The 12,034-nt window shown below is 48.1% G+C and overlaps 1 protein-coding gene across 1 annotated transcript in view; it reads left to right on the top strand.

The window, feature by feature from the left end:
* The window catches only part of CFAP251 (cilia and flagella associated protein 251), a 49,859-nt gene that overhangs the window by 24,843 nt on the left and 12,982 nt on the right, over positions 1-12,034 (top strand). Inside the window, exons 10-15 of the mRNA XM_053368802.1 lie at positions 2,720-2,937; positions 5,909-6,100; positions 6,518-6,765; positions 8,029-8,180; positions 9,006-9,179; positions 10,638-10,822. Of these exons, the coding sequence (XP_053224777.1) occupies positions 2,720-2,937; positions 5,909-6,100; positions 6,518-6,765; positions 8,029-8,180; positions 9,006-9,179; positions 10,638-10,822 (1,169 nt within the window). The remainder of the gene's footprint in view (positions 1-2,719; positions 2,938-5,908; positions 6,101-6,517; positions 6,766-8,028; positions 8,181-9,005; positions 9,180-10,637; positions 10,823-12,034) is intronic.

Here is a 12,034-nt window from a genome sequence, read left to right as displayed (position 1 = left end):
GCATGCTCCCAGAGCGATGCCAAAGCTGCGCGCAGCTTCGGCATGGCTCTGGGTCCCGTTCTGGGGGAGGGGGAAGCTCGGGCTTCCCCAGCCCCAGCCCCGCGCCTGGCGGGGGGGGGAATAATTTTTTCCCCTTTATTTCCCCCCACAAATCTAGGTGCGTCCTATGGTCTGGTGCGTCCTATAGTGCGAAAAATACGGTAAGCTGGAACTGAACTGAACAACTCAGCCAGCCTGTTTTTATAGGCAGTCGGCTGTCACATTGTAACAACAACAACAACCCAGGCTTTCCCGCCTAAAGTAACTGACATGGACCTGAGTGAAAACTATATACACAATACCCCTGGTGGCCAGGGAGAGAACTTCAATACTGTACATAACGTTCTGAACCAGCAGCTCAACACATTTTCTGCAGTGGGAACAAAGGGCTTTGTGCTGCTGGGAACCCGGAGATTAATAAGGAACATAGAAGCATAGAATTGTAGAGTTGGAAGGAACCTGAGGATCATCCAGCTCAACCCCCTGCAATGCAGGAATCTCAACTAAAAAATCCATGACAGATGCTCACCCAACCTCTGCTTCGAAACCTCCAAGGAAGGAGAGTCTACCACCTTCCAAGGGTGTCCCTTCCACCGCCAAATAGCTTTTACTGCCAGAAAGTTCTCTCCCCTCCCTCCATTTTCATAACCTTGAGTCAATAGTTATTTATTATTTATTAACTGCATTTCTATCCCACCTTTTTCTCCAAAGAGATCAAGGCAAGTCCAGCTCATCCATGAGGCGAGGCGAGGCGAGGCGGCTGCCTCAGGTGGCAGGAGTCACATGGGCAGCTGATCTGGCCTCAAAGGAACGTGTCACCCGCTGCAGCCAACACAGTGGCAGCGATGGCTGCACCATATGCTTTGAAGGGCGGATCTGCCACTTTCTCAGCAGCCTCTTGGCAAATAGGAGGCATTTCTGGTCTCCTCCTACCCTTGTTCCCAAAGGAGAGCTTCACTCGCCCCTTGTTCCCTGGCGGGAGGGGGGTTCCTTTTGTGGCTCACCTCAAGTGCCAAAATGTCTTGGCTTGAGGTGGCCTACATGGTTCACCTTCAGGCCCCACAACAACCCTGTGAGGTGGGTTAGGCTGAGAGGCAGTGACCGGCACAACGCCACCCAGTGAACTTCATGGCTGAGTGGGAATTCGAACCCTGGTCGACCCAGATCCTAGTCCAACACTCAAACCACTACCTTACACTAGCATATGACAGTCTCTCCTTCTTCCTCTCTTCCTTTCTAATGTTTCCCTCTTTCCTTCTTTCTTTCAGGAGTGTCATAAGGGGGCGGCCTGGGGTCTTTGCCCTGGTCCTCGGAGCTCCTGCCCACTATCCTCCTGCCTTTTAAAAACAAAACAAAACAAACAAATAAAACTTTGCTTATAGGGCTCTTGAGCATGCTGCTAAGTGCAGGGGCCAACAAGCCTTCAGCCACACAACATCTCAATAACAACAACAACAATTTATTATTTATACCCTGCCCATCTGGCTGGGTTTCCTCAGCCACTCTGGGCAGCTTCCAACAAAATATTAAAATACAATAGTCTGTTAAACATTAAAAGCTTCCCTAAACAGGGCTGCCCTAAACAGCCCTTCTCATCTTGCAAACTCATAAATATGAACAACCTAAAGTAATGGTTGACTCCACTGAGTATAGTAAATACAATAAAATTAAGCATGTGTGTTTGATAACTGCTGAAGGAGAGCAAAAGTGTGTTCTCTTCTTCAACAGCCCTCAGCCCATTTCCTTTTCTAATGAATAAAAGTATATTCCAGTTTAGTTAAATAAAACCTTCAGTCAGCACAACAAATACAATTAACATTTATAAATCACACAGGGCATTTCCCCACAAATGTATGTGAAAGTGCCTTGGGGAGGGGGAAGGGGAAACAATTTTAGAGGATATTGGAGGTAGGAACTGTTTTCAGATAAACAGAACAAAGGAATGCACAAGTAATACATTAGGTTGGCTCAGAGGCTTAAATCTGTATTTTCACATAAAAATTAGCATATGCAATGTTTTGGGCAAATTGTGCCATGTGCCTATGCCCAAGTCTTCCTTCCTCCCTCTCTTTCTCTCTTCCACCTCTCCCCAATCTCCTTTGTTTCTCTTAGTTATATGGATGGGGCAGAGGAGCTGTGCTCCCTGTTTGTGCAGCGCTGGGGGTGGGGGTGTGAACCACCAAAAACACACCCACCCACCCTGCCCTCTCTTATTCTCTGGTAGGGACAGGTGAGGAATTTGCTTCTAATTCAAGTCGACTTAATTCACACTCCATGAAACAGTATGCACACTGAAACAATGTGCTTGTGTCTGAATTAGGTGATGCAGTTTGGCAAGCAAAAACCTCACATATTATGGGACACAGGACACAAGAACGTGTATGTTATTGAAAGCGATGTGCAAAATGTGTTGTGTTGGCTTGCAAAAATGTGTCCATTGTAAGGATTGTGCAGGAAAACGCAGCTATAGAATTTTTAAAATAAAGATTTGCCAACTGATGCAGAAATGGGGTGCAAACTGACCTTAAAATTGGGGGGGAAAGAGAACTGGAGAGAGAGAGCTCGCATTCTTCTATCTCTGTTCTCTGCCATTTGTATGCATTTGAAAGCTCTTCTGTTGCTGGCTGCTTTGTGTTTTGCTTGGTGGCGAAGGGCATCTTTCCCTTTCTCCCTTCTCCAGTCATTCAACAAGGTCGTGGGGATCTTCAGCCAGACCATTTTCCACTTCAGCTCTACACAAGCCATTACTGGGACTATGGAAGGGAAGCTGGTGGTCTGGGATGCCGTTTGCCCTCCCTCCAAGTCTTCTGCCGTGTGTGTCAAACCCTACAACATGAAAGCCATCAAGCTGGTGCACTTGCAGCGGGATGGGATCACAGTGCTGGCCATCACAGACAAGTGAGCAGCTTATCTCTCAGGTTTACGTATCACATCTGCCTTGTCGCCTGGGCATCAAGGGACCATGCTGGATCTTCAGGTACCTAGCCCTGAGCGCCTCCATGGAAGACCAGCCAGGCCAAGTGGAGAATCCACAAAAGTATCCAGCAAATCCTTAGATTCCATATGTCTCTGGGAGAAGGCCATCTTAACAGGCCCATCCTACCCCTACAGGTGGCGCTGTGGGTAAAAGCCTCAGCGCCTAGGGCTTGCCGATCGAAAGGTCGGCGGTTCGAATCCCCGCGGAGGGGTGCGCTCCCGTTGCTCGGTCCCAGCGCCTGCCAACCTAGCAGTTCGAAAGCACCCCCAGGTGCAAGTAGATAAATAGGGACCGCTTACTGGCGGGAAGGTAAACGGCGTTTCCGTGTGCGGCTCTGGCTCGCCAGAGCAGCGATGTCACGCTGGCCACGTGACCCGGAAGTGTCTCCGGACAGCGCTGGCCCCCGGCCTCTTGAGTGAGATGGGCGCACAACCCCAGAGTCTGGCAAGACTGGCCCGTACGGGCAGGGGTACCTTTACCTTTACCTTTACCCCTATGGGGGGGAGAACCTGTCACCAGTAGCCCCAGTTAGGGTTACCAGACTTTCCAGGGCTGACCTGAAGTCTTGGGGCTTGCCTGGTGTCCTCCAGGTGGTAGGAGGAGGGCTTGAATCTCCGGGGTGTGTGTGTGTGTGTGTGAAAGGACCCTTAATGTAATGTAATGTAATGTAATTTATTAAATAGGAAGACAACATGTGCATCTTGCAGGCATCAGCCCAGCAGTAGCCAGCTGCAAATTATTGGATTAACTCTCAGGGCACGGGGTCTGCCTTCCTTCCCTTGTTCTTCCCCTGTCACATTAACCCCCATCTCTACACATATTGCACAGACTTTCCAGGGCCCACTCCCTATGAAGAGCCAGTGTGGTGTAGTGGTTAAGAGCAGTAGTCTCGTAATCTGGTGAACCGGCTTCGATTCCCTGCTCCTCCACATGCGGCTGCTGGGTGACCTTGGGCTAGTCACACTTCTCTGAAGTCTCTCAGCCCCACTCACCTCACAGAGTGTTTGTTGTGGGGGAGGAAGGGAAAGGAGAATGTTAGCCGCTTTGAGACTCCTTTGGGTAGTGATAAAGCGGGATATCAAATCCAAACTCCTCCTCTTCTTCTATGATATCACTGGGGCCCCATGACATCATTAGGGGGTCTCAGGTTTGGGCCCTGAAATCTTAGGGTCTGGGATGCTTGCTGACCTAGCAACCCCAGCCCAAATGCAGCCTGCCACTCTTCTGATCCGATTCGCCCCTCCTTCCACTGCGGTGTTACTGTACTGTATTTAGTTTGGCTGTTGTTTATGGGACACCTGGTGAGTGTTAGGAGAAGTTCCCCAGTTTTACCCAGCAGAGGGCACTGCTGCATTCAGGAACAGAGAAAAGTGCAAAAGCAAGCAAGGGATTGCATCCCATGAAAGGGTTGGTTGTATCAAGGGCTTCACAAGAGACCTGCCACCCTGTCTCACAAATAGCACACAGTGCAGCAGCTCTATGAAAAGACCAAGGGAGCACTAGATGTGGTTGCAGGCCAAGCAGCTGCCCTGGCAATCCAGGCAATGTATTATTTATCACGGGACCTGCTCTGTCACAAGGGCCAGAGCTTCAGCATCTGTGACATGGGCTCCCTGGATCTGAACCTCAGAGAGCCAAAGAATCCCGAGAAACATAGTTTAGTGCAAGAGCAAGGAATTGTTTTGCCAAATACTCCTCCTTCTCTGTGGTTCTGCTAACTGATTGCCAGCAAATTTCCCTCTCCCTTGGAAATAAATATTTGGAATGAGATTTCCAAAGCACACCTGCTCACCTGCCTCATTCAGAACAAGGCCTGAAGGAAGAGATGGCAGCCCTCACTCCATCCCACCTACCAAAACTGTTGAATTTGGCCTCAACAATGGCTGCAAGATGGTTCCCTCTCCCCCAAGTGGTGACATTAAGCTGCTGGCCAGGCAACACATTTTCTCAGATTTTGGCAGCGTTCGCCACCCCCAGCTTCTGCCTCACTCTTCCTAATGACAGGGGTGGCCCTCAAAGGATAAAAGACAGGCACCGTCTGAACAATATACATGAGTATAATAGTTAGAATATAGAAAACTGCTTTATGCTGAGCCAGATTATTAGTCCATCTAGCCCAATATCGTCTACACAGACTGGCAGCAGCTCTCTAGGGTTTTGGGCAGGGGACATCGCCATTGGGGATTGAACTTGGGACCATCTGAATACAGGTGCTCTACCACTGAGCTATGGCTTTTCCTATCTACTTTCAATACTTGGTTGAGGTAGAGCTCTTTCTGATGACGGACATTGGTCCTGATAATAATAATGTCCTGTGCTCCCTATTTCATGGCCCTTAGCTGCCGGTAGAAGCCATTCACATTATGTTTGTCCAGCAGGACAGATTGAAGTGTCCACTGCAGGCAACAGGTGCGGAGCAGAGCTGTGTATGTCTTGCGCCCTGTTCTACCCCCTCTGAGCTGGTGTGCTGCGCTCAGGTATGGCAGAGATGCTCCCCACTGCTTGTCTTGGACATTCAGCTGCAGTCTTGCTGACTTGGATACAGAGAATGGGTGCCAAGGCATTGTAGCACCTGAGGCGAACCACAAAATGGTGCCCCCCTCCCTGCCAGGGAAGAGGGGATGAATGAAGATCTACATCAGTAACAAGGGGGGGGGGCGGTAAAGATCTACATCAGAATCTGCTAACCTGTAGATCCTGCCACCTGAGGCATTCCCCTCACCTTGTCCTTTGTCCCAGGAAGCAAAATGTCTTTGGTCCAGCCCTGTAGCTAAGTTTTTCTTTTAAGAGGCAAATCCAGAGCAATAGTATATTACCTATTTTAGGTTTTAATATTATTCTTTGTGGCCAATGTGATGCCATATCTCTACAACAAATTGATTTTCCTTTCAGGAATTTTGTGACCTGTGATGTCAAAGGCCATGTGAAATTCTATGATGGAGACCTTCAACTTCTTCACTGGTACAGCCAGTTTAAACTGGGACGCATCCGATCCATATCCTTCTCCAAGAAACCGATGTGTCCTGAGGACACCACCAAATTCCCCACTTCTTGCACTTTAGCAGGGCTTCCCTTTGTTGTCAGGTGAGAACTGAAGAGAATAGGGTTTGGTCCCACCCTGCAGGGCTATTTTCTTCTCAAGGTGATGTTGTCCCAAAAGCTGCCACCACTTAAGGCCGTCTGTGCAGCTTCGCATTCATTTTCTGTGTATATATCGGTCACAAAGAGGTAAGTTATATAACAAACCGTATGGAAAATCTGAGATCACTGGTAGGCATCCAGTAAATACCATATTCACTGTCTCAGCATGTTACTCTGGAGCAGGCATAGGCAAACTCGGCCCTCCAGATGTTTTGGGACTACAATTCCCATCATCCCTGACCACTGGTCCTGCTAGCTAGGGATCATGGAAGTTGTAGGCCGAAAGCATCTGGAGGGCCAAGTTTGTCTATGCCTGCTCTGGAGTATGAATCAAAATTCTGTTTCTTTTTCACGGTGCAGGAATTTTATTATTTCCACGGCGGATGCGTTGGTGATCCACGTCAAGACAGAAGGGACGAAGGTCAGCAAGTGCCTGGAGGAGCCCAAGGAGGCCGTCCATGCTGTCAGCTGCCACCCGAGCAAACCTCTCATGGCCAAGGGGAGTTTCTGCGGGCTCCTGAAAGTGTGGAACTACAAGATCAATAAATACCTCATTAGCCGAATCTTTAAGGGTGAAAGTATCCAGAGCCTCTGCTATGACTCCAGTGGTATTGATCCATACTCCTTCTTTTGCAAAAGGCAGAGCTGTAGCTACAGGGGTGGGGGCAGGCTAGCCAGGCTTTTTGCCTCCTGTGAAGCCTCCAGAGGGGTGCCATTGAGGCTCCCAGCCTGTGTTTGGGCATGGAAATGCCAGGGGGTGGGCGTGCCAAACTGGGTCTTTAACCCGGGTGAAATAAAGCCTAGTTTCGCCCCTGCAAAAGGAAGTCTGGGGAGGGGGGAGATTTTTGGCAGGGTGGAGGTGCAAGGTTCGTTTCTTTTGAAGGGAAGGGAGAGTTTGAGTCTATTGATGCTTTTGCAATAATTCTTTGCATGCATACAGCTTAAGCAATGCTAGTTCTGTCATTATGGATCCTCAAAATCAGATTGACTTTCTAAGGAAGATTCCAGGGAAGAGGCCCCATTGCTGGTCATTAACAGTGGTTTTTGTTTGTTCTTATTGCTTCCGCACCAGCAGGGTTTTTTTTAAAAAAAATTGCAATCCTTTTAATTCACATTTTAAAGGAAACACTATTTCCAGCTAGCTGCTTTCTAGCATTCTTTGTGTTGCCCTCCCATAATTTTTCAAACCTGATTTGCAGGTATTGACCAATAATAATAATAATAATAATAATAATAAATAAAATAAAAATAAAAATGAAATAAAAATAAGTGCACTTGCAGTGCCAAACTACTGAGCTTTCGGGAGCTACTGTGCCTTTAATCAGACGCTTCTTCCTTGTGGAGTCTCCTGCTATAGGCTTCCTGTTCAGCATAGCTGAGGAATTGCCCTTTGAGTTATCTGTTCCCTGTGGAGGGACGAAGAGTCGGTTCATTGGTGATGGCTCTATCTCTTGAATAGAATGCAGATAAGACTCAGAAGTCACAAGTGGGCAGTTTTTAATTAAAATTGCTGGACAGCAATAATGTCTAAGATAGCCCTATGGAAAGATCTTGTCCTTACTAATATAGCATTATTAATATAAACTAATGTTGCCATGAGGAACCAACATTTTAATTCTTTCTCACCTAATTGTGAGAAGCCATCCTCTCACCAGTAAAAAAAGATGTTGCCTTATACCAGCCATCGCTGACTTGGTTCCCTCCAGAGGTTTTGTGCTGCAGCTCCCGTCATCTTAACCAGCACAGAGCTGATGACGGTGGTTGTCCAAAACATCTGGAGTAAGCCAGGCTGGGGTTGGCTGCCTTAGATCATCCAATCTTGCTGGGATGAGAAGTTTGCGGAACAACTATTTCTCCCATGCACTTTTTAGGTTCATTATTGGCAGCCGGATTCATTGATGGAAGTGTTTATATTTTGGATTCTATCTCTTTGGAAAACGACTGTCCAGAGCCTTTCCGATATTCCAGCACTCCCATCACCGTCATGAGCTTCTCTCCTGACTCCCAGTATCTTGCGACTGCTGTGAGTATTCCTTCCCCTTGTCGTGTGAGTCATGTAGCACTTTACTTCTACAGAAACATTTCTCGTATCTCCCCACAACACAGAAGCAGTCTGAGGGAAAATAGAGTCAATGTTTTACTGCAAATACAATTTGGCCCTTTCCCCGAGAAGTTCAGAGCAGTGTCCGTGGCTCTCACCCTGCCCCCTTGCCCCCATTTTATATTCCTAACAACCTTGCAACAGGCAGATAGTGACTGCAATGAGCTTTCACGGCCAAGAAGGGCTGTGAAGCCATATCTCTCCATGCTGGAAGCCCAGGGGCAGAGCACCAGCCTTGCCTGCTGTTGCCACAGTTCCTGGGTTCAAGCCCCAATGGCATCTCCAGATAGGGCTGGGAGGGACCCCTGTCTGAAGAGCTGCTGCCAGTCTGTGTAGGCAGTACTGAGCTACACGGAGCAGTGGTGGGACTCAGTATAGGGCAGCTATCAAAATCCAACGCTCTAAACCATGGGTAGGCAAACCAAGGCCTGGGGGCCGGATCCGGCCCAATCACCTTCTAAATCCAGCCCGTGGACAGTCCGGGAATCAGTGTGTTTTTACATGAGTAGAATGTGTCCTTTTATTTAAAATGCATCTCTGGGTTATTTGCGGGGCATAGGAATTCATTCATTTTTTTGTCTAAAATATAGCCTGGCCCCCTACAAGGTCTGAGAGACAGTGGACCGGCCCCCTGCTGAAAAAGTTGGCTGACCCTTGCTCTAAACGGCTGTGCTGCTGTGGCAAAGGAAAAACGAAAGGAAATGATTCATTGATACAAAGTGGGGTTTTTCTTTAACTGTCTTTCAGGATGAAAACATTTCATTGAACCTTTACAAACAAACCATGGTTGAGGGGAAGAAAGTCTGGGACCGCCTGGCAGCCTTGCACTCTCATTACAAGCCCATTCGCACCATTCTCTTTGGGGTTCACTTGGACAGCGATGAGCCTTGGCTCTTAACTCTTGGCGAAGATCGACTCTTGGTAGGTGCTGTGAGCAGGACACAGTTTCTGGTCATGCTGCATAGTTGCATAGAAATGTGTCAGCCTGGAGAGGTTTCAGAGCAGAGCCATTGGAGGCTGGGAACCAGGGACTTGGGAGGTCAAGCCAGCGGTGCAAGTCAGGTTGCCCAACAGCCATGACTAGCCCCCACTCTTCAACTTCAGCCCTGTGGAGGTTCAGCAAGGGTTGAATACCAGGCTCATTCCACCACACATCTGGTCAAATGCACCAGCATTTCTCCTAATGCACACATTTTAGTATGCAGTTTTCTTAATACATACCTTTTTGCAAAGCATCATTTCCTGTCAGGAGCAAGCCAGCAATAAACCACACCATGCAAGTTGGGTGTTAACTCTTTATTAGCAGAAACAGGATCTGCGCAGGACTGTCAGGCCTAATGAGCACAGCAGCGTATCTCCGGTAGCTCTTGCCCCCATGAAGCAATTGCTGAGACTGAAGGTCCCTGCCTCCCTGGAGCTGCCTTAGTCCCTTCCTCTCGTGGGCTTTCCCCCAAGCAATCGGAGACTGGACTCAGCTATACAGCTGCAAATAAAACCTTTTAAGTGTGTTTTAGGTGCAATATACAATGTGACCAAATGGCGATGGTGAGCCTTATGGAAAACTCAATATACTTTTTTTTAAAAAAGCATTTTCAGAACGTTTTTTATATGTGTGTAGATTCCATCACTGTGTCTGTGTGTCGCCAACCTCTGTCCTTTTCATGCCTCTTCTTGTTCTGGGAGACAAAGTGAGAGGGGAGCTTGTTGCAGCAGGAGGGGAGACACTGTGACTCTTCACCAGCCTAACTCATCTCTGCCTCAAGGTCTCCCTCCTCTCCTGCTTCAACTTCTACCTCTGATTCTGGACTTCTCTCTGCCACAGACTCTCCCAGCTCACTAAGCCCAGTAACAGTACCTCCTCAGTTTTTGACACCTCCTCCTCCCAGTCTTCTCCCTCTACTCCCTCTGACCACTGATCGTTGCCCCACCACCAGTCCCCAGGCTCTGAGCCGTCCTCCCTTGGAGATTCCCTTGGGGGTTCCCCAGCTTGCTTCTCCCACCATTCCTCTTTGTCCAACAAATCCATGACATTTCCCTCCTAAGGATGCATCATGGTTTATTAGTTTCACTAATCTGTGCATGCTTTACTTTGGCGCGTGCATTTCTATACACATTACTTGGCTGGAGAACTGCATTATGAAATCCAGAAAAGTGCAAATTTTGAAGGAGGGTTCTGTTGCAGTTTCAGAAAATGTAAATTTGCTAGATTCACCTTTCAACATTAACTGGATCGAATTTCTCTCACGTCCCTAGTTCAAACACAGTTCCTCCACACCCCCAGTACAGTCACTTTCACACATTCAGCTTCAGGGAAACCAAGTGATGGACACAGATGTTTGGACCCCCCCCATCACTGGGTCTCTGTTACCTTGTTTCTAGGTGGAATATGACCTGGAGAAGAGTGTCAAGGATGAGCTGGTTGTCATCCGAAGGGACCGCATCGAACAACATGCCGTCCCCAAGTGTATCACCTGGTACCCACCTCTCACCACAGAATATTTTTTCCTCACTGCCAACGATCAGTACAAAATGAAAATGTATAATGTAACCACAAGATTGTGCAGGTAACCTGGTAAATCTCTGGTTTATTTCTTCTGTGTCTCCTGCAATTATCCCACTCCTATTTCCCTGTAGAGGGACGCGGGTGGCACTCTGAGTTAAACCACAGAGTCTAGGACTTGCTGATCAGAATGTCTGTGGTTTGAATCCCCGCGACGGGGTGAGCTCCCGTTGCTTGGTCCCTGCTCCTGCCAACCTAGCAGTTTGGAAGCACGTCAAAGTGCAAGTAGATAAATAGGTACCACTCCAGCGGGAAGGTAAACGACATTTCCATGCACTGCTCTGGTTCGCCAGAAGCGGCTTAGTCATGCTGGCCACATGACCCGGAAGCTGTACTCCGGCTCCCTCAGTGAGATGAGCGCCACAACCCCAGAGTCGGCCACAACAGGACCTAATGGTCAGGGGTCCCTTTACCTTTTTATCTTCCTGTAAGTGCTTCCTGTAAGTATTTGTGTGTCTTTCCATGTGCAACTCCAGACAACCAGAGTCCAGCACCATCTCGCGACCTGCACTCCCACCAACGCACTGTTTCACAAAGCCGATTGAGCTCTGTGCGGCAATGGCCCCACCTCAGCTGCAGTGTCGGCCCTTCCACCTGCTCAGTTGCAGTCTTCTTGAGCTTGACCTCCTCCATCTCCTGAGCTACAATATCTTATATCTGGTCCATCTGACCTTTCATAGCTGCTTCTGAAACACAACCCTTTCCTTCCTGGTGACACAGCTTACTGACGACTAGCTTCCCTGTGGACCCTGGTACCTTATCCCCTAGACAAAGTCTGAAGAACCTGAGGTCTATCAGATGTTGTCGGGCTCCAGCTCCCATCATCCCTTACCACAGGTTCCTTTCGCAGTGCTGAAACCCCTTCCTCCATTAGGAGGTCTATGGGAAGATACTGTTTCAGTTGATTAATAAGTAGGAGCCCATTGTTATCATTAGGGAGGAAAGTTCAGAGCATGTGTTTACATTTTTATGGAGGCACTTTAGTGCAAGGAATGAAAAGCTGGATACAGTACTAGGCTTTGCCTACCCTTTTCTTCTGACGTGGAGCGGTAGTTTATATTTATTAAGTTATGAGTTAATTTGACCTATCTCCAAAAACAATGCATTCTATACCCAGATATGCATATATTAATGTATATTTAATAGATTGGGTAGCGCAGGAGTTACTCGAGAGAAACTAGTCTGTGGGGAGTGAAGGGGTGGCAAGGATTTATTA

The sequence above is a fragment of the Podarcis raffonei genome, chromosome 16 (assembly GCF_027172205.1).
Source record: "Podarcis raffonei isolate rPodRaf1 chromosome 16, rPodRaf1.pri, whole genome shotgun sequence".
Lineage (NCBI taxonomy): Eukaryota > Metazoa > Chordata > Lepidosauria > Squamata > Lacertidae > Podarcis > Podarcis raffonei.
Note: the sequence above shows the minus strand (reverse complement) of the source record. Positions and strands in the feature narration are given on the sequence as shown.